Consider the following 23,406-nt stretch of genomic DNA (forward strand, 5'->3'; position numbering starts at 1 on the left):
GAAATCAATCTCCATGTCCCTACATATGTGTCTCCTATCCCTCCAAGCAGAATAGAAACTGCACAAGTTTCTTAGTTTGGATTTCTCTTACTGATGTATGTTCTTCTCCACAGGGAATTGCCATACCGAGAGTGCTTACTCACATCCGTTGATTTGTCTAGGTACTACTTGCCATTCAAAATGCGTGAAGAAGTGGGGAAAGCTCTTCAATCATTCTTCTTGTAAAGTTCGAGGATTTTTCAAAGTGTCATGTGAATGTGTTGTCTGCGATCTATGACTATATCTAGTTGGACTTTGCCATCATGTAAAACAATGAAAAATGATGCCCAGTAATAAAACATTATGGTGACACACATGTGATATTCTATTTGATATTATTTTTCTGTTCATAATCTTATATTTTATGATTAATTATTGCATGGAATGGAGGTTGATAACCATATAAAATACGAACGAACCGAGTCTATTGCACGGTTAGTCCTTGTCGTGGAACGGGTGGCGCGGAGGTGTGGGCGCAACTTGGCAATTGTCCTAGTTTTTAATTCTCTTCAGCAAAATAGGAGCCTTAAGGCATGTATGACACGTTCAGTCACAGGACTCAAGCTCCTACTCACCGCACCAACACTACGCAACTGCCACATTAAGTGGCCAAGCCCACCACCATTGCCATCGTGCTGCATTGCTCATCGACCTACTCGCTGCCTTCGGTATGACACAACCTTCTGTAACCAGGACCAGCCATCAATATCGCGCCATCTTGCTACTCATCCCCTTTTCCTAGGCCACCACATCCGTCAGGTTGTTGCCCTGGCCATCTCTGAAGTCTGAATGTTTCGTTCTCTCCGCGCCAATGAACACTAATTACCTTCAAGTGTAAGGGATAACTTTTGCACATTTTAGTTGGAAATATAAGTATTTAGCGCGAACCCCATATGAGTAAATAGATAGGCTTCTTGTTACCTCAAGTTAAGTATGTCACTTACAGAACACTCTATGCACTTGTACTATAACCCAATAAAGGTAAGCGGTGAGAGCAGAAATATCATCCACTAAGTTTGACAGTACAAAATGTAATTCCTAGTTGAAATTCATCTCACACATCACACTAAGTTTGTGAGTGTTGTCATCAAACCAAGAAGCCCCTAGCGGTGGAAGTAACACCATCCGTAGAGCTGCAAACAACACCATTCGAGTTCTCAAACACATGGGTTGTAAACTTTTTCATGTACGTTGTATCCTCCTCGCAAAGTATCAAGATGAATCAACTGATTAAGAAGTTACTCCTAGAAATGATAATGGAGTACACACATGTTGTAGGGTCGAGACCCTAAGTGGAGATCTTTCACGAACTGGAGGGGGGGGGGGTCCACGGAGAACGCGAAGAACACGAAGAACAAGAGGGGAAATCACAAGTGGAACACTCAAGAACAAGTCCAATCACACATCCACTAGACCAACAAACACATGAGATTCACAAGGTACAAGAACAATCAAAGGAAAACAACATACATGGTAAAGTTCATCCCAAATCCTATGAAGGAGATGAGGTCTTGATGATCTAGATAGATCCTTCCCTAGATAGGGTCTTCATATCCAGTAGGGATCTTCTCTCTCTCAAGAGGAATCCCACAAGGGGAGGTACACGAGCTAAGCTCTAATGTCTAGATCTATTCTTAGCTAAGTCTAAATGGAGGAGATGAAGGAGTATATATAGTCCTAGGGGATCAAGTGTTAAGCAGGGACGAAATGGACATTACATGAGCAAAGCCCGCAGCTACACATAGGGGGGCCCGTGTGCATGGGGTAAGTGGATCCCATGAGCACGGGGTCTCGCGACCTGACGCAGTAGCCCGTGCGCACGGGGTCTGTGAGGCCGGGAATGGTACACGCCCATGCGCACGGGGTCTTTAGGACCGTGCAGCCAGCTGGGAGGCCCGTGCGCATGGGGTCACCTGGGAGCTGTTGCCTTCTTCTTGGTGGTTCCTTCTGCGCTTCCAGGCTTCCCTCTTGGATGGTGTGGATATTCTCTTGAGCTTGGACTCCTCCTCGATGAATGTGTAGTTTCGCAAACACCTATGTATGCACATGAGAGAGGGGTCAAGTAGTATACCATTCTAGAACGGCACAAGTGAACACGTATAAAGGAGATGATTCACCTTCATGTAAGTGAAGTAGATGTGGCACGTGTCACTTGCCAAACGAACTCTTGACATGGTGATGTCCGTAGGATGCTTCGCATCAACACCTCCCTGGGTTCTCTATGGGTGAATAGAGCCTCCTAACCGTCCGTTGCCAGGTGGCTTGCCGCGGGCGTTCGATCTTCCCGGATGGCTCGTACCCGGACGACCTGGCTAGATCCGAGGGATTATTGTACGTCGGTGGATCCGGGAGCTGGCAATCTCAAGTTGAGGTGGTGGCTCCTAGCTAACTCAATTTTACCGTTTCCTGTAAAAATAACTGAGTACTGTTTTAATTGAGAAAAAATTGGCTTCATCGAAAGCCATTATAATTTTGTGTTCCTTTGCCACGGCACAATCAAACCTTTATATTAGGCTGGTTGTGCTTGATTAGTGTTCCGCATTATCTGGGTGCTCACATTTTTTTATAAATGAGTCAATTTGATCAAACAAGCCAAAACATGAGCGGACAACAAAAGATATGTGACAAAACAAAATTTTACATCAAGGATTCTTTGAAATTGTCAAATATAGTGTTAATGTATGGTTTCAGTGCCTCTCGATGCTCGAGAGGTTGGCAGAGACGAGGGGCCGGCAGAGGTGAGCGAAAGAATGAATGTCCTCTCCCCTCTGACAATTAGAGTTTGTTCACACATTTTGTCACGGTTGATAGAGAAAGTGCTAGAATCACTCGTGTGGTATGTGCGTCAATTGAAAATTTCCCAAAAATGTAACTTTGAAATGAATTCTTGTAATGAACGATGCATGCACTTTTATTTTTGTCATATTTTTAATTGTAATTATTTTTATTTATTGCAATGAGTGACATTAAGCCACTAACACTGTAGACTGATACAATTAATACCCCTTAGTGCCAACCAGAAAAATAGATAATCCTGAACAAGGGTGATATTGGGTAGCTATTTGTTTGTGAACCTTGCATCATTTTTCAATATCTGGTATGTGGCTAATTTATTTGATATGTTTGCACGTGTATAAGAGCACTATAAAGTAAAAAAAGAGTATTCCACCACCAGCCTCCACCTGTGTATACAATGCTTTCGTTTTCTATGCCACACCAGTCTTTACTTCTTATAAGAATAGTTGTGTCTTCTTATATATACCACTTCATCTTCAATACAAACAGATCCATCATCTCATGCATTCTTTTTCAACAAGTTGCCACTGCTTCCTTTTCTACAGAACAACTCCACCGTCCACTCCTTTTAACATGTTAGTAGTACTAGCTTATTTCATCAAATAGGTGGTATTCACATCAACAGATCAAAGAGAGAAATATGGAAGATGTTAGAACACAGGGGAATAGGAGGCATCATGAGTATTAGAGGAACTACCCATTAGAGTGTTGCTTGTGGATGATGCTGGAGCTTTCTTTATTATGACTTGCCATTTATTTGTATCTGTTTGGCTGGTTCTTTCGGTAGTTGCGAGCTTGCCACATGTAGCTAGATTACAGGATTACCACACTAGCGCCAATAAAAAAAAGTGGCATGTGGCCTTTCTATGATCTTACTTTTTTCGAGGATCGGTTTGAATTTGATCCATCTCAATCACTTTTTATCACTATCTTTTTTAAATCCCAGGTTCAGATTTTATCACTATCTTTTTGATGAAATTCTGGGTTTAGATAATATATTTTGTGGTAGAATCACCTTCTTTCCTAGAGATAAGCACCACTTGTGCCACTATACCATTGAATAGAGCCTAGCCAGTCTCAATGGATCGGAGTCCATAACAAGACACCATTGAACCCACACCAAGAGAAGTTCTGGCCCAGTTTTGCAACTCTGTTCTTGTAAAAAAAGATAAAAAAATCTACATCACCAACCTCCACTTGTAAATACAATGCTTTCCATACTTACTTACACCACGCCAACCCTTTCTTATATGAAGAACGTTATCTTCTTATATATACCATTTCATCGTCAATGGAATAAATATATCTCCTACAGAAAAATAGAGCAAATAATATGGTTTCACTTTGTTATAATATATTGATAGCACTACCTTATGACATCACATGTTTCGTAGTCAGTAAGAATATCAAGAAAGCGAGAGAAGAATATGAATGAAATATACAAAAACACATGGAAATATGAGACATCAGGAGTAGTGGTGGAATTGCTTTTCATTTCAACAAAGGACGAGGCCGAACTGCCTAATCTTGAATGGCGAGAGATGCTGGAGCTTCCTTTATTTCAACTAGTCATATATTTGTATTCATCTAGCTGGTCCGGTCTTTTTAGTACACACAATCTCGGGCATGGTAGCTTTTTTTAACTGGCATAACTCATTTCCATTAACTGAATGACGGAAATACAAGCATATGAACCAGAAAGAGTTCCAGGGGACGGAAAAGGGGAAAGTGAGTTTAACATCGTCAGGAAACCCACCGCAGGTGCTCGCTGTCGAAACACCCACTATGAGACGAAAACCAGGCGACACTCAAAAACTAGCCCAACTGAAAGAGTTTAATGCTCGGGCATGAGCCAAATAGTTTAACACCCACACAGGAGCAAACAAGGTAGGAAACCTAAAGATGGGATTGGTGGGAAGAAACTCCAGGCCGACACTGATGACCCACAAGTATAGCGGATCTATCGTAGTCCTTTCGATAAGTAAGAGTGTCGAACCCAACGAGGAGCAGAAGGAAATGATAAGCAGTTTTCAGCAAGGTATTCTCTGCAAATACTGGAATAAGTGGTAACAGATAGTTTTGTGATAAGATAATTTGTAACGAGAAACAAGTAACAAAAGTAAATAAAGTGCAGCAAGGTGGCCCAATCCTTTTTATAGCAAAGGACAAGCCTGGACAAACTCTTATATAAGGAAAAGCGCTCCCGAGGACACATGGGAATATCGTCAAGCTAGTTTTCATCACATTCATATGATTCGCGTTCGGTACTTTGATAATTTGATATGTAGATGGACCGGTGCTTGGGTGCTGTTCTTACTTGAACAAACATCCCACTTATGATTAACCTCTATTGCAAGCATCCGCAACTACAACAAAAGTATTAAGGTAAACCTAACCATAGCATGAAACATATGGATCCAAATCAGCCCCTTACGAAGCAACGCATAAACTAGGGTTTACGCTTCTATCACTCTAGCAACCCATCATCTACTTATTACTTCACAATGCCTTCCTCTAGGCCCAAATAACGGTGAAGTGTTATGTAGTCGACGTTCACATAACACCACTAGAGGCTAGACAACATACATCTCATCAAAATATCGAACGAATACCAAATTCACATGACTACTAATAGCAAGAATTCTCCCTTGTCCTCAGGAACAAACGTAACTACTCACAAAGCATAAACATGTTCATAATCAGAGGGGTATTAATATGCATATAGGATAGGAACATATGATCTTCCACCGAATAAACCAACTAGCATCAACTACAAGGAGTAATCAACACTACTAGCAACCTACTAGCACCAATCCCGGACTTGGAGACAAGAATTGGATACAAGAGATGAACTAGGGTTTGGAGATGAGATGGTGCTGGTGAAGATGTTGATGGAGATTGCCATCTCCCGATGAGAGGAGCATTGGTGATGACGATGGCGATGATTTCCCCCTCCGGGATGGAAGTTTCCCCGGCAGAACAGCTCTGCCGGAGCTTTAGATTGGATCCGCCAAGGTTTCGCCTCGTGGCGGCGGAGTTTCCTCCCGAAAGGTTGCTTCTTATTTTTTTTCTCGACGAAAGACTTCATATAGCAGAAGATGGTCATCGGAGAGCCACTAGGGGGGCCCACGAGGTAGGGGCGCACCCTAGGGGGGGCGCACCCCCCATCCTCGTGGACAGGGTGTGGCCCCCCTGGTCTTCATCTTTGGCGAGGATTTTTCATTATTTATTATAAGGTGTTCCGTGGAGTTTCAGGACTTTTGGAGTTGTGCATAATAGGTCTCTAATATTTGCTCCTTTCCCAGCCTAGAATTCCAGCTGCCGGCATTCTCCCTCCTTATGTAAACCTTGTAAAATAAAAAAAATAGCCATAAGTATTGTGACATAATGTGAAATAACATCTCATAATGCAATAAATATTGATATAAAAGCATGATGCAAAATAGACGTATCACACACTTAGATGAAAACATTCTCTTTCAGCTTGTCATTGAGTCGTCATGAACGACAGCACAAATCCGCATCATGTTGGTCGCACTTTTTATGAGCATCATCGTACCTAGCCTCATTGCACCTTGATCTTCATTTTTCAGCAAACCTGCCTAATAATTCAGGAACACACAAGAGGAAAACACCACTTCAAAAGGTGAACTTGAATGTTTAAACTCAAAGGTCACACGGTTGCTGCAGTTCTAGATCGCCTAAAGCAAAAGTATATAACTTAGGACCAGCACGAAGGAACATATAACACCAAGAATAAAACTGCCACAAATTATTTGGACAGAGATCAGTTCTAAACACCAAGCCAACAGCACGACCAAGCAATTCTCGCAACTGGTCACAAGAAGAAAAAGTGTTGAGAAGTTTCCCTCTCGTTACACTCGGCATAGTAGCTAGACTACCGACCCTAGCTAGAAACTAAAGCCATGGAGCAAATCTACGTTTGGGCACGGCTAGTTTTTTTCATTTGGGCACGAATTGGTTTCAGTTACAACACATCACAACAAATTTTGTTGTTATTTTCTACTATTAGTATTGTGTTCAAATCCTTGTGTTAGAATCACTTTTCTTGAGAGGGGGATACATGAGGGAGGGGAAACATCACTTTCGGTTGCTGTATGGGCTATAGAAGTGGTGGCTGCTAGGCATCAGTCGGCTGATCTTTTCCTAAGATCAGCCGCCTAGCCAGCCGTTCATCAACGTCGATTTTGGCCGCTTGATTCCTTGATCATGCCGTCGCTTTCATCCCACTATGCCATATCTATCCCGCAGGTACTCTAGTCAGCCATCAGGCATGTACATGAGTGCAACGCATAATCCACACTTCCAACGCGACGAGCCGCATTTGGGCCACATGCAGCACCAGCTTCAGCCTGCACATAATCCACATTTCCAACGCGACGAGCCGCATTTGGGACACATGCAACACCAGCTTTAGCCTGCACCATGCAACATCGCTGGTCATCGCACGGAAAAATACTCACGAGTTCGCCATGCACCGGTCACAACTGCAGTACCGGGTTGCGGCAACGACGCTGTGAGCCTGCGACCACCCCTTTGAAGCATCAGCGATGCTCCATTATAGCACCGACGATGCAACAACGGCCCAACAATGCTCCATAACAACATTGGTGATGATCCGTTGCAGCATCCGTTAGGTTTCGACGACAGGCGAGGCTTCGTTGCAGCACCCATGAGGTTCCGGCATCCTACGATGCTCTGTTGCAGGACCCGTGAGGTTCCGTCGGCCGACGATGCTCTGTTGCAGCACCCATGAGGTTCCGTCAGCCGGTGATGCTCCGTTGCAGCAACCATGAGGTTCCGGCGTCAGGCGATGCCCCGTTCAGCATCGGTGAGGTTTCGTAGGCCAATGATGCTCCATCGCAGCACCCGTGAGGTTTCGGCATCCGGCGATGCTCCGTTGCAGCACCCATGAGGTTTCGGCATCGAACGACGCTCCGTGCAACATCCGTGAGGTCCCGTCGGCCGGCGATGCTCGGTTGCAGCACTCGTGAGGTTTTGACGGCAGGCGAGGCTCCGTTGCAGCCCCCTTGAGGTTCCGGCGTCCTACGATGCTCCGTTGCAGGACACGTGAGGTTTCGTTGGCCGGCGATGCTCTGTTGCAACACCCGCGAGGTTCCTTCAGCGGCGATGCTCCGTTGCAGCACCCGTGAGGTTCCGGTGTCCTACGATGCTCTGTTGCAGGACCCGTGAGGTTCCGTCGGCCCACGATGCTCTGTTGCAGCACCCATGAGGTTCCGTCAGCCGGCGATGCTCCGTTGCAGCAACCATGAGGTTCTGGCGTTAGGCGATGCCCCGCTACAGCATCCGTGAGGTTCCGTCGGGCGATGATGCTCCATCGCAGCACCCGTGAGGTTCCGGCGTCCAGCGATGCTCGGTTGCAGCACCCGTGAGGTTCCGGCGTCGGACGGTGCTCCGTGCAGCATCCTGAGGTTCCGTCGGCCGGCGATGCTCGGTTGCAGCACCCGTGAGGTTTCTACGGCAGGCGAGGCTCTGTTGCAGCACCCGTGAGGTTCCGGCGTCCTACGATGCTCTGTTGCAGGACAAGTGAGGTTCCGTTGGCCGGCGATGCTCTGTCGCAACACCCGTGAGGTCCCGTCAGCCGACGATGCTCCGTTGCAGCACCCGTGAGGTTCCGGCATCCTACGATGCTCCGTTGCAGGACCCGTGAGGTTCCGTTGGCCGGCGATGCTCTGTTGCAACACCCGTGAGGTTCCGTCAGCCGACAATGCTCCGTTGCACCAACCATGAGGTTCCGACGTCCTACGATGCTCTGTTGCAGGACCTGTGAGGTTCTGTTGGCCGATGATGCTCCGTTGCAGCACCCGTGAGGTTCCGTCAGCCGTCGATGCTCCGTTCCAGCACCCATGAGGTTCCGGCGTCAGGCGATGCTCCATTGCAGCATCCGTGAGGTTCCGTCGGCAGGCGATGCTCGGTTGCAGCACCCGTGAGGTTCCGGTGCCATACGATGCTCCGTTGCAGCATTCGTGAGGTTCCGTCGGCCGGCGATGCTCCATTGCAGCACCCATGAGGTTCCGTCGACCGACGATGCTACGTTGCAGCACCCGTGAGGTTTCGATGACCCGGCAATGCTTCATAGTTCCCTTTACGCGCCAGGCTTGAAGAAGCCCGAACACCTAGACTACAAGCCCGGGCCTGGTTCGAAGTCTAGTAATGACCCTTTTCTCAAGCCATAGCCCAGCCTAAAAACAAGCCCAAAAGCCCGGCCGAAACAATGTTTTTTGACTGCCCCAAAGCCCAACGATCCGGCGCAAAATATTGAGAAAGTGAAGCTCAGACTGAATGCACTTTTGGACCTGCAAAACAGCGCCTTAACCCGGCCCAAACGGCAAGCCTGACCCAGCCTTGCCTGGTATTATTGGGCCAGGCTTGGGCCGGGTCGTCTGGCCGGGCGGCCCGGCCCATGATTAGTTTAGTTGTACGTGCCGTTTACCGGAGTTGATCTTTTTTTTTTCTGTACGAACACTCAGTCGTCGTCTCCCCCGGGACAGAGGAGCACGGGCAGCTCGGGAAGCAGCGGCGACACCGTTGCGCCCCGCCTCCCCCACTCATTAATGGCGGCCACTGCATGGTTGGCTGCGGCACCCATCTCCCCCATCAATGCCGCCACCCACCTCCCCCGTCTACTAAAACGCCAGCCAACCCAAGCTTCCCTCCATCCACCCCACCCCACCTCCACCTCATCACTTATCCATCCGTCCGTCCCGCCACCTCACCGCGGCGCCGGCTGCCTCCCGCCCGGCCAGCTCCGCCCCGGGGTTCCTCGAGCTGGAGGTGGGTGCAGCCATAAACGCCTCCCGTCCGGCCTGCTCTGCTCGCCTCGATCCGCATCCGCTTACTTATTCTTGCGCCGGGGTGCAGTGTCCCGCTTCTGTTTGATTACCGTTCCACTTTCTATGAGTGTAGGTGGCGGTGGATGACCAGCTCCTGTACCTTTTTCGGGGGATTGCAGTGTTAGGTTCGAGGTTGGTGAGCGATCTCGCGACCTCGGGCCTGCGCTTAAGGTGTTCGATCCATTGCCGACCAGAGCACACACCTTTCAGGCCTTTTTGGTTCTCTGGATCGGGTTGCAAGGCAGAGATCAGAGATGGTTGGGAGCGTGCACGTCAATGGATCGGCGAACGGCGCGAACGGCACCGAGGATCGGCTGGACGAGCTGCGCCGGCTGCTCGGCAAGTCCGACGGCGACCTGCTCAAGATCGTCAGCATCGGCGCCGGTGCCTGGGGAAGCGTCTTTGCAGCCCTCCTGCAGGACGCCTACGGCCACTTCAGGGAGAAGGTGCAGATACGGGTGTGGCGTCGGCCGGGGCGGGCGGTGGACCGGTCCACCGCCGAGCATCTGTTCGACGTGATCAACTCACGGGAGGACGTGCTGAGGCGCCTCATCCGCCGCTGCGCCTACCTCAAGTACGTCGAGGCGCGGCTGGGTGACCGGACCCTGTACGCCGACGAGATTCTAAGGGATGGGTTCTGCTTGAACATGGTCGACACGCCCCTCTGCCCGTTGAAGGTGGTCACCAACCTGCAGGAAGCTGTCTGGGATGCTGACATTGTGGTGAATGGCCTGCCATCCACTGAGACGAGGGAGGTGTTTGAGGAGCTCAGCAAGTATTGGAAGGAGCGGATCAGCGTTCCGGTCATCATTTCCCTTGCAAAGGGGATAGAAGCCTCCTTGGACCCAATTCCGCGTATCATCACGCCTACACAAATGATCAGCTCCGCAGGTAAGCATTTATCTTGCTCTGTCTTTGTCGTCACATATATTCTCATCTATATCGAAGCGTGCAATCATTTGGTATCCATGAGGGAGAGAAATTGATTTGGTTAGAGAGTAATGTGTTTGCATTAGTTATTTTCTTCTGCGGTGATTGCAACTCACTGTTTGATGAGAGGGAAAAATAGAGAACTTTCTGGAGAACAACTTTTGAGTGAAAGCTTTATGAAGGAATACTTCTGATCAAAGGAAAATCAAGCTTACGGCTTGATAATGTATTGTGCAATGTTTGACATTTTTGTCTGCAGTTCATGGCAATAATTTCCGCACATGAGATTCTGCTGTAGTCTTTTGGTCTGATTATTTGTCAATTTACAGTTGGAAAAAACAAATACACATTTAGTACTTTTCTGTTGCCATGACCTGCATAATTATTGCACTTAGCATAGTGACTTTGACACTTTGTAGATATGCACCAACCTTCAGTTTACTCAATCAAATCAACCTATTGCATTTGAAGTTTGCTTGCATGAAAACAGATGTTGACTTTTCCTGTTGCATTTTTCTGCTGATTTATTATGTCAGATCTTATCTTTTTGTTACTCACCTGAGATGGATTTGATGTCCAACTTGATTTTATACAAAAGTAGCGTAAACTGTACATCTAGGATTTGGAGTGAGTTTTCATGTTAAGCATGAGTATGCTACAAAGAGTGATTTCATAGCGTATGCTATATGTTCTGATTTCGTCGAAAGACGTTTTGATCTTGACATGCACTGTTGGACTCATATACTTAATTATGGCAGTTAGCATAGTGACCTCTTGGGTATACATCACCTACCATTTCTTATACTCGATCACATCATGTACCCTGTTCGATTTGAAGAGCTAACGCCAAAGCACTATACGCCATGGTAATGACGTGATCCACATCTTGTGACCTGGCCGACAGATGTTTTAATGTTGACAAGTACCCATCTGTCTCACATAATTAAATTTTATTGCCTGAGTTCATTACTTGCCTTATATATCTAAATTACTCGAAATCTGACATTTTAAAATGAATTGCAGCTGGCGTTCCAACTGAGAATATACTCTATCTTGGAGGCCCAAACATCGCCTCAGAAATTTATAACAAAGAATATGCAAATGCTCGAATCTGCGGATCCACCAAGTGGAGGAAACCTCTCGCTAAGTTTTTGAGGCAACCACATTTCATTGTTTGGGATAACAGTGACATTGTCACTCATGAGGTTATGGGCGGACTGAAGAACGTATATGCTATTGGTGCTGGTAAGCGTCTTTTTTTCTTCTTCAAATATTAAAATTTTGCTCACCCAAATAAGGAAATTAATATATTGTCATTATACTCCCTCCGTTCCAAAATAAGTGTCTTGAACTTAGTACAAATTTATACTAGAGCTAGTACAAAGTTGAGACACTTATTTTAGGACGGAGGGAGTATTTGTTAATTTTGGCTTTTACGGTTCCTACCTTATATGTTACTCAATTATTAAAGAAGGCATAGATATGTGTGAGTTTGCTTGGTCTGTTTAATGATCAACGTGATCTGTTGTGTCAGTAGTGTCTGAATCTGAACAGGCTAGCTTTTGAAATCACAGGAAGCAACCTCGTTTCATTATTGTCAAAAAGTATATGTCCTGATATTGTACAGAAAGAACATCTAAGCTGAGAAGCTCCATGGCAATTTAAACACTTGTCTCACTATTATTCTAGGATACCCACTGATGTTTAGTTATTTGCCTTTTCTTGCCTTAAAGGAAGTTTTTGCTTTCTTTCATGGCAAGGTATTTGCTACCATGTGCTATGTTTCCAGTTCAAGCAGAACCTTCTGTTCTCTGTTTCAGGAATGGTGGCAGCTTTAACAAACGAGAGTGCAACAAGCAAATCAGTTTATTTTGCTCACTGCACGTCGGAGATGATATTCATTACCCATCTACTCACAGAACAGCCAGAGAAACTTGCTGGCCCTCTGTTGGCTGATACTTACGTCACTCTCCTGAAAGGTCGCAATGCATGGTACGGGCAAATGCTAGCGAAGGGAGAACTCAGGCTCGATATGGGTGACAGTATCAAGGGAAAGGGGATGATTCAGGTTATGTCATAGCAGTGTTCTTTTCTTTTCTTCCAGAAGTTTCTCTGATTGCTGAGCTTGTCTGAATAATAATATCGAAAAGTAAAACCTAGAAAAGATATTAAACCCTCTGGATATTCTTGCTATGTAGTTATTTTGATAATCCCTGTCATCTATAATGGTTCCCATTTTGCTTGGGAGTTGTTGGTTCGCTTTAGCGTTTTGCATGGCATGCACTAACTGAGTATAAGCTCTGTGTATTTCATTGGACAGGGTATTTCTGCTGTTGGTGCATTTTATGAGCTGCTCAGTCAACCCAGCTTAAGTGTGCTACACCCAGAGGAAAACAAGCAAGTTGCTCCTGCTGAACTGTGCCCAATTCTGAAGAGGCTTTATAGAATTCTGATAAAAAGGTCTGTGATATCTCTATTACCATTCTCCATATGGCTTGCTCTGCTTACTTTGACTATGTACAGAGTGCTTTGACAGCTTGAAACATAGTTCAACTGCAAATTATGCCCCTTCTTGCTTGTCCAATCCATTGCCGCTTCTAGTTGTCACTTGCCAGCATAACTAGAAATACGGTTAACTGCTAACAAGACAATAACACATTGATACATGAACTCAGTGTAGGTCCAGCAGTTTATCAAGATAGAGTCAACGATGCATACTTGCAGGAAGTACACTGTAAATCAAATCAAAAGTTGTTTGCCCATTCGAGGCCATGCTTTTTCCCTTTGCTTACAGCCAAATATACTCTGTTTTGCTACTCCCTCCGATCCAAATTAATTGATGCTGACTTAGTACAACTTTGTACTACAGTTGTACTCCCTCCGTAAAGAAATATAAGAGCGTTTAGATCACTAAAGTAGTGATCTAAACGCTCTTATATTTGTTTATAGAGGGAGTATTAAGTTAGCGTCAATTAATATGGATCGGAGGGAGTATTACATTTTACTCTGATTTTCCATGAGCAAATTTGTGAAACCATCACAATGAACAGTATCAATACATGATCAACCATCAGCTTTTGCCAAGGAGCCTTTCTGCCAACTGATCGGAATCAGGATTCTGTCTTACGCTACTCTTCTGTTTGGAATCTGCAGGGAGCTCCCAGTGGGAGACATCCTCCAAGCCCTGAGGGACGAAACCATGAACGACCCCCGTGAGAGGATCGAGATGGCGCAGAGCCACACATTCTACCGCCCGTCTCTCCTTGGGAAGCCGTGATCTCGGTAGCCCCGTGTACATGATTAGAATGTAAACAAAAGGCTTGGATTAGCTCCAACCCTGTCATGCTTCACACCATTATCGATTGAGCAAAGGCGTCTCCGGGTTTCTGCTGGCTTGTGTGTTTGGATCCCAGGCCCCAGCGGCCATAGTTTGTGGGGTTGTTGGACTGTCAAGTTGTACAAGAGAGTAATGATCGAGTCAATAATATGTTGCTACTTGGGCAATAAACATGTGGCGTGAACGAGACACAGGTTATTTGTGTGTTTTTAACCCTTGCTGCTAAATTATTTGTTTTCGACGAAATGAGATGCAAATAGTTGTGAGATTCGGCGACCCGTGTTCCTCTAAGTATTAGTTTTTTTTCCTGGACCGTCGTCTGGGTATGAACTTCTGTAGTGAGAAAAGATGCAAAATATTTGAGCATTCATTCACTCCAAGCAGGAATTCTAACAAGAGATGTTGCACAAGTGGTATGGTTGACTCCAAGCAGGAATTCTAACAAGACTGATTTACTGCCTCCAATATGAAGTTATACTAAAGCTGCGACCATTAGTTTGGATCGGGGAGAGTAGCTAAAACTTCTGTTGCAGTAACATGCATGCTGCTGCACGTGTCAAGGGGCGCACGCGGCACGCATGCTCCTCACTCTGTTTGTGGGGTACAATTGTGTGTGTGTTTGTACATCACATGAGTGCATATTTGTCTAACAGTTTACTTATAGCTGCTCAGACGACTGGACATTTTCGACATATAACTTATCAACAGATTAATTAATCCAATATAGAGTGAAGTTTATTTTTTTCTTGAATAAAAAAATTGTACCTTTGTGCATGCATGCACTTCCACTTTCTGCGTGAGCTTTTGTTAGGATCTTTTCCGAATTAAATTTTCTGCAACCGCACTTTGTGCCTTTTTTGTTCAAAAAAAAAACTGATCGATCAAGATGAGCGTGGGTGTATGTGGTGTGCGGTGTGGCGCCCTAAAACGTTTAGGCCTTGCTTTCTTAAGAGCAACTCCAATGGCCGCGCCAAACGACGCGCGCGCGGTAAACCCAGCTTTTAGCGCGCGCGGGGCGTTTTGCCGCACTCCGGCGGCGGCGGGAAACTCGAGCGCGCGGGAACCGTTTGCGCGCGCGCGCGAAAAGGCACCAGCTCGCGCTCCATTTTTTGCGCACCGCTTCCGGCGCGTCTATAAAGTGCGGCGCGCGTCACGCGCCTTCTCCACACCTCCTCTTCTCCTCTTCCTCTTCCTCTCTGCCACCGACGCGCCTCCACAGCTCCAGCGCCCCGCCACCGACGCGCCGCCATGCCGCCGCGCCGCCGAGGAGCGTCCGCCTGCGCCCCAACGGCGGCTACTACTCGGAGATACGTTCCGGCGATCTCCGGCTCGGCCTCGGCACCTACAAGACGGCGCGCGAGGCCGCCCGATCTCGTTGCAGCAGGTGGGCAGTCGTTCTTCACGCCGGACGATGATCGGTGGCTGGACATCTGGCTAGATACCTCGGACGACACCGCCGAGGATGATAATGGTGATGATGATAGCGATTTAGAGTAGTTTTTTTTATGCAATCTATCTCGTTTTTTATCTTTTGTCGTTTTTATTATTATGCAATCTATGTTTTCGATGTAAAATACCTTTGTATCGTTTAAAATCTATGCAATCTATCTAGTTTTTTTTATGCTTCCAATCCCTACATTTCTAGTTTGTAGAATGAGCGCGCGCGCGCTGCATTTTAGCGCGGCTGCTGGAGCGGTCGTTGCACGCCGCGCCAAACCAGGCGATGGGCGCGCGCTAAAGCTGTTTTTTGCGCGCGCCGCGTTCGGCGCCTGTTGGAGATGCTCTAATGCTTAAAACTTTGATGAACAAAGAATCCAAATTCAAGCACGTATTGATCTGTTAAAAAAAACGTATCGATCAAACTAGTACACAACTTTGGACTTCTCCTGAGATGTTTCTGACCTAATCATCTTCTAATGGTAGCAATCTCGTAAAATTTATAATTATCATGACTAGTAGTGTACCGTAACTCGATAGAAGCACATCAAAATACTCTCATATATATACTCGATATCAAACTGCGTGTGGTACTGTCGTATCATCGTCGATCACTGCTTGTCGTCGACGGGGGGCTGGAGCTCCTCCTCCTTCGCCTGCTGCATGATGGTCACGCCGAAGAGCCTCAGGCAGCCCGCCGGCACTACCGGCGCCTGCGGGAGCTGCGCCGCCACAACGGGCACTTCCATGGCAGGCGCCGACCTGGGGATCGCGAGCTCCATGGCGTCCGGGGGAAGGAGGAGGCGCGTCCGCTTCCTCGGCACGATGGACTTGTCATTGTAGTGCTTTCTCATGTGGCCACTTAGCCGGACGCCGCTGGTGTAAACCTCGCCGCAGACCTTGCAGGGGTGGAGCCTCTCCGGCCTAGGCCCGCCCGCGGCGTGCTCCATGGGGTCGACCCCCGCTGCTATGGCTGCCGCGGCGGCCGCCGCGATCCTTCGGTTCTTGTGGCCGGCGACGTGTCCGCCCAGCCCCTGGTGCGTCTCGAACCACTGGTTGCACTCCTTGCACGAGAATCCATGCCGGGTGGCCGGGTCCTTGCGCTGGATGATGTGCGGTGGCCAGTGGAAGGCCTGTGGTGAGACGGCGGCGACATGCTGCTGTGCGGGGGCGGGCGGGTGGAGGTAGAAGGCGGCTGGCTCTGGTGCTGGTACGGCCGGCCGTGGAACTGGATCTTGCTTCTGTGCAGGAGGCGTCAGGGCGATGTCGACTTGCTTGGGTGCAGCGGCGGGTGCTGCTGCCTCTGCCACCACGATGGCCATGGAAAGACCAGCAGCACTCTGACTGGGTTCCACGGTGGCGCTGCTGCTGCTCGCCAGCTCGACCGTCATCGGGTCGTCTGGGACTCTGGGGTCTTGGGCTCCGCGACGACATAGGCCATGGACACGGAAACGGGGTCGTCCACGGCGCTGACCGCCTGCGCGTGGACCGTCATGTGGCCATGCACGGCCTTGGAGTTGTGGAACTGCCTGTGGCAGACGGGACAGGCGGGGAATAACGCAGTGGCACCAGCAGCATCGCCGGCGGCGGCGTCGCTGATGGTCCCGTCGGAGCCGAGCGAAGATGTGGGGGACGAAGCGCGGGTAGTCGTCGATTTTGATCTTGATCTTCTTGTTGTTGATCTTGACCCGGCGCTGCCGCTGCCGCCGACCACGTGCACGTCCTCCACGACAGGGACAGGGCCGGGCCGCGCGACGGTGACCATCCGCTGGCGGTCGCGGTGGTCGTGGAGGGGCAGTGGGTGGAGGTAGTAGCGCGCGTCCTCGTCGTCGGTGTCGGTGTCGGAGCCGGTGTAGTAGCCGGAGTCGACGACCTCGCCCTCCTCGATCTCGCGGCGCCGGCGCCCCGACTGGCCTAGGCGATCATCATCAGCAGAGCCGGCCATGGAAGGAAACCAGATCGGTTGATCGATCGATCGATCAGCAGTGAGGGAGAGAGAACGAGGGAAGCTAGGGTTTGGCGTCGCTACGCTACGCTCGAGAGTTAGGGCTTTGCTTGTGTTGTGGGGGGCTTTGCTTGTGGGTGGGGAGGAGGAGTGGGCTCCCTTATACGGAGAGGAAGAGGTAGATGGATCCGATGGATCTGCGGCGGCAAGGCGCAGTGCAATGCCGAGACGGGGTAGGGTTCCGTGGCGCGCGCGGCTACGAGTGGTGGACGATCGCGGCGGGAGGGAAGGGGGCGGGAGTCCGCTTGGGAGACGATCGATGGCGGCAGGGATCGATTGAGTTTGTTAGGCGGAAGGAGAGGGAGAGAGAGAGGAGACTCGCGCGCGGTTTAAACGGGATTCACCTGCTGCAGAGAGAGAAAGAGAGAGACTGCATGCCGCGCGGTTTTTTTTTTTGAAGTTACTGCCGCGCGGTTTAAACGGCCCGGGATTCACTTGCTGTTAATTTGACAGCACAGCGCCGCAGAGAGAGGGAGATAGATTCTACCATACCCTCCATACGGTTTAAACGGAATCACTTTCTGTTAATTTGACAGCGTGGCACTAGAGAGAGAGAGAGAGAGAGAGAGAGAGAAAGAGAGAGAGAGAGAGAGATGGAGATGATTTAGTAGTAGTAGTTGAATATGCAAGCAAATCTTGGCCGGATCTCTGATCGACATTTCGTGGCCACGAAGATATATCCCCCATCTCCAAGTTTTTTTTTAGGTGTTCCCCCATCTCCAAGTGGAGGCAAAGGAAAGTTAAACGGGCCGGTATAGAGAGAGAGAGAGAGAGAGAGAGAGAGAGAGAGAAGAGAAGAGAAGAGAAGAGAAATAGGAGTCTAGCTAGAACGGTACGGTGCGTTTAATTTGCATTTTTTTGTCTCCCGTTATAGCACATACCAAAAAAAATCTCACATAAGTTCAAAATAAAAATCACAAACAGAAAAAAAGTGAATACCAAAAACTTCGAAGCATTCCAAATAATTCAACGCACTAGCATTATTTTTCATGCAAGGAAAAGTAAGAAATCTCCACTCGTCACAACAAAGTCACCGTGAGGAATCGTTGCAACATATATGCTGCGACATGTGAATCAATGTTTCCAATGACATGAAGAATAATTAGCAAAATAGATATGACATGAAATATATTTGGTGGCATAAGGGTAATATCTGCCACAGACCTTCGGACTTATCGGGGCATGTAACCCTTTGTGATTGCAACAAACCGAATGTGGGTGTTTATATATCGAAGAAGGACGCGTCTAGGGAGCAGCCGGCTGCTCCCTAGCGTTTCCTGACGGCCAAACCAAATAAGGTAAGTTCCTGTCCCCCTAGTACAGAAAAGGTAAGGCCCACAGCCCGCCGATTCCCTCGCCCCCAGCCTCCTGTTCCGTCGTCCCGACCCAACCAACCCCTCCTCACGTGCTCTTCCTCCCCCATACCGTGCACCCGACGGCTGCTTCCACCTCCATTACCTACCCACCCAGCCATCTTCTTCTCCCCCAAGTAAGGCACAAATTACTTGCCCACGCTCCAACAAGATCCATTAGACCTTCAAATCCCTTGTAATGGCGGCAAGAAAACCTTTAGATGACCTGCAATGGCGTCTCGATTAGTTCCTTCTCCTCTTAAAGCTTCTCTGATCTGAGAAGGGGAAAAACAAGAGAAAAGGAGCAGGGCTATAATTTTAGAGGTCAGATCTCTCACCTTCTTCCACTTGATTTTGCTGTTTCTCATCAGTATTCTGAAGCCAGATTGTCTCCCATGACATATAAGTCCCCCTGTGTACAAGAACATATAAACACTTCTGTAAAAAAGCCATCTAATCTGTTGTTCTTCAGGTTCTCTTAATCACTAGATGCTTCGTCTACTTGCATGTAAACAAAACAACTTTCATGCTATTTTGGGGAAATGCACAAGTGACAGGCAAGCAAGTCTTAGAACCTTAGAAGTCCAAGTTATTCATCGTGAGAAAATGATGGTGTTGACATACATAATGCAATTTAACTACTACATTTGAGATGCTCTTAATCACTACATGCTTTTAGCCTGTCATTATAATGATGGTGTTGGCATCTTATATGCATTGTTTAGGCAACTGCAATACAAAAGGCAGGCAAGTCGTGTGTAAAAACTTGGTGCTGGTAAACTAATAAACTTTGGCAATTTTGTGAGCATGTATGTGAGACAGACAAACTGTCGTGGATCTAAGACTGACAGTAGAATGGGGGGTAGGTATGAGGAGGCAAGATCCTAGATATGGAGTAGTTGTACACATGAGTTTACGAGTTCAGGCCCTTTGCGGAGGAAGTAACAGCCCTACATCTCGGTGTGCCCGGAGGCGGTCGACTGGATTGTATGTGTGTGTGAGTTTACAAAAGATGCGAACCCTTGTGCCAGTGAAGGGGGGGTGGCTTACATAGAGTGCGTCAGGACCCCCGCCAGCCCGTGTTACAAGGGGTTCAATGTACATAAAGGAGGAGCGTTACAGGTAACATATGTATTAAAGTGCTATAAATGATAATTAAGTCTATGAGTAAACGCCCGACCGTTGCTTTGTAGAGTGACTTTAGATCTTCTGTACGTCGAGTGACTTCTGTGACGGTCGAGTGTCATTGATTCTTCCGAGTGGAATGTCTTTAGTCGAGTGGATGATGATACCCTTCGAATGCTTCTGGCCTTAGGGTGATGACCTTGGGGAGGGCGTCTAGGTCAGACCTGTGACCCTACCCTAGGTACATAGCTTCATCATTAGCCCCCGAATGGTTCGGGGCTTGAGTAGGAAGGAGTTGAGAATTCTTCCGATCCAATTTCCATGCTTCGGGAGCGTCTTATTTGCGATCAACCGAACAATGATGATCTTAACTACTTATCAGTCGCCTTGATCCATTCTTGGTTTCTGCCGAGTGAACTTTTGCTGCAATGCTCTGAGTGTCGATTGATACGTCTCCAACGTATCTATAATTTTTGATTACTCCATGCGATATTATCTACTGTTTGGACTATATTGGGCTTTATTTTCCACTTTTATATTACTTTTGGGACTAACCTATTAACCGGAGGCCCAGCCCAGAATTGCTGTTTTTTTGCCTATTTTAGTGTTTCGAAGAAACGGAATATCAAACGGAGTCCAAACGGAATGAAACCTTCGGGAACGTGATTTTCTCACCGAACGTGATCGAGGAGACTTGGACCCTACGCCAAGGCATCAGAGAGGCGGTCACGAGGGTGGGGGGCACGCCCCCTGCCTCGTGGGCCCCTCGGAGCTCCACCGACGCACTCCTTCCTCCTATATATACCTACATACCCCCAAATGATCATAACAGGAGCCAAAAACCTAATTCCACCGCCGCAACTTTCTGTATCCACGAGATCCCATCTTGGGGCCTGTTCCGGAGCTCCGTCGGAGAGGGCCGTCATCACGGAGGGCTTCTACATCATCATAGCCTCTCCGATGAAGTGTGAGTAGTTTACCTCAGACCTTCGGGTCCATAGTTAGTAGCTAGATGGCTTCTTCTCTCTTTTTGGATCTCAATACAAAGTTCTCCCCCTCTCTTGTAGAGATCTATTCGATGTAATCTTATTTTTGCGGTGTGTTTGTTGAGACCGATGAATTGTGGGTTTATGATCAACTCATTCTATGAATAATATTTGAATCTTCTCTGAATTCTTTTATGTATGATTGGTTATCTTTGCAAGTCTATTCGAATTATCCGTTTGGTTTGGCCAACTAGATTGGTAGTTCTTGCCATGGGAGAAGTGCTTAGCTTTGGGTTCGATCTTGCGGTGTCCTTTCCCAGTGACAGAAGGGGCAGCAAGGCACGTATTGCATCGTTGCCATCGAGGATAACAAGATGGGGTTTATTTCATATTGCATGAATTTATCTCTCTACATCATGTCATCTTGCTTAAGGCGTTACTCTGTTTTTAACTTAATAATCTAGATGCATGCTGGATAGCGGTCGATGAGTGGAGTAATAGTAGTAGATGCAGAATCGTTTCGGTCTACTTGTCACGGACGTGATGCCTATATACATGATCATGCCTAGATATTCTCATAACTATGCTCAATTCTGTCAATTGCTCAACAGTAATTTGTTCACCCACCGTTGAATACTTATGCTCTTGAGAGAAGCCACTAGTGAAACCTATGGCCCCGGGTCTATTCTCATCATATCAATCTCCATCACTTTAATCTTGCTTTGCTTTTTTACTTTGCCTTTACTTTTTACTTTGCATCTCTATACCAAAAATACCAAAAATATTATATCTATCAGATCTCACTCTCGTAAGTGACAGTGAAGGGATTGACAACCCCTAATCGCGTTGGTTGCGAGTAGCTATCGTTTTGTGTAGGTACGAGGGACTTGAGCGTGGCCTCCTACAGGATTGATACCTTGGTTCTCAAAAACTGAGGGAAATACTTACGCTACTTTGCTACATCATCCCTTCCTCTTCGGGGAAAACCAACGCAAGCTCAAGAGGTAGCAAGAAGGATTTCTGGCGCCGTTGCCGGGGAGTCTACGCAAAAAGTCAACATACCAAGTACCCATCACAATCCCTATCTCTCGCATTACATTATTTGCCATTTGCCTCTCGTTTTCCTCTCCCCCACTTCACCCTTGCTATTTTATTCGCCCTCTCTCTCTCTATCCTCCTTCTATTTTCCATTTGCTCTTGTTTGCTCGTGTGCTAGTTTGCTTGCTTGTCGTTATGTCTGAAATTGGGGAACTTATCGCCAATATGGGCGATAACAATATCATGGAAAATTCTGATGATCCTGCCGAAGAACCTCCTACCTACCATACAAAAAGATTTCGAATCGGTAGTGGTAATATTATTGGAGAATGAGTTATTCAAGATTTCTTTACTTGTGCCGGTCCCTCTATGGGCGGTTCTATTCTCCATAGAACTAGTAGTCTTGCGGACGCTATTGCCATGCTTATGGTTGAACTTGAAAGGCAATTTATGCATATGCACCCATCTATACAAAAAGTTTTCCTAGAATTTTCTAATATCGAGCATTCCTCTATTAAGCGTGCCGCTACTATCTTTTTGGCTCATGAATTCAGATTTATAATAAAAGAAGCCAAAGAAATCTTTGCACACTATAGGGTGGACGCTGGTCGTCCTCCCATAGAATCTATCCTCTTCAATCAAGAAGAAATTATGTGCTTTCAATCTCTTGACTATGTTTCTTTTAATGAAAACCTCAGAAAAAGGTGCCAATCAATATTTTAATTGATAGAATCTCTGAACTTAATGATGATTTGGCTATTCGAAATAATGAGCTAGGATGCTCTCTTGAGTTTAGGCTCACAAGGTTCTGTCAAAAGAATGCTTATAATGATGAATTGGTTGTACAATACGAAGGGCCGAAAGAGGAACCTATACCTCCTAAAATTGATCTTGGGGACTTCTGTCCTATTAAATTTAGCCCTTTTGATTACTTTTGCTTGCCTCAAAGAAAACTTGCCGCCGAACGTAGATAATATGAAATGAGTTTCACCGATCTATCTTATTACTATGGCAATACCTAGATCTATCCTCGCTTTTATGCCTAGCTAGGGGTGTTAAACGATAGCGCTTGTTGGGAGGCAACGCAATTTTATTTTTATTCCTTGCTTTTTGATCCTGTTTAGTAATAAATAAATTATCTAGCCTCTGTTTTGGTTGTGTTTTTTGTGTTTAATTAGTGTTTGTGCCAAGTAGAACCGTTGGGAAGACTTGGGGAAAGTCTTGTTGAACTTGCTGTAAAAAACAGAAACTTTAGCGCTCACGAGAACTGCTGTCATTTTTATTTGAAGAGTGCTATTTAGTTAATTCTTTTTGCAGATGATTAATAGATAAATTCCTCATGTCAAGCAATTTATTTTAGAATTTTTGGGGTTCCAGATCTTGCGCTAGCTACAGATTACTACAGACTGTTCTGTTTTTGATAGATTCTGTGTTTCATGTGTTGTTTGCTTATTTTGATGAATCTATGGTTAGTAAAATAATTTAT

General features: G+C 46.8%; 1 protein-coding gene across 1 annotated transcript; it reads left to right on the forward strand.

Annotated features, from left to right (window-relative positions):
- Positions 1-9,364: 9,364 nt before the first annotated feature.
- On the forward strand, positions 9,365-14,245 carry LOC123063395 (probable glycerol-3-phosphate dehydrogenase [NAD(+)] 1, cytosolic). Its single transcript, XM_044487158.1, has 6 exons — positions 9,365-9,651; positions 9,784-10,601; positions 11,664-11,885; positions 12,461-12,708; positions 12,961-13,100; positions 13,794-14,245. Exons 2-6 carry the CDS (start codon positions 9,965-9,967, stop codon positions 13,915-13,917), a joined length of 1,371 nt encoding a protein of 456 aa, XP_044343093.1. The 5' UTR covers positions 9,365-9,651; positions 9,784-9,964; the 3' UTR covers positions 13,918-14,245.
- Positions 14,246-23,406: the final 9,161 nt, after the last annotated feature.

The sequence above is a fragment of the Triticum aestivum genome, chromosome 3A, assembly GCF_018294505.1.
Source record: "Triticum aestivum cultivar Chinese Spring chromosome 3A, IWGSC CS RefSeq v2.1, whole genome shotgun sequence".
NCBI lineage: Eukaryota > Viridiplantae > Streptophyta > Magnoliopsida > Poales > Poaceae > Triticum > Triticum aestivum.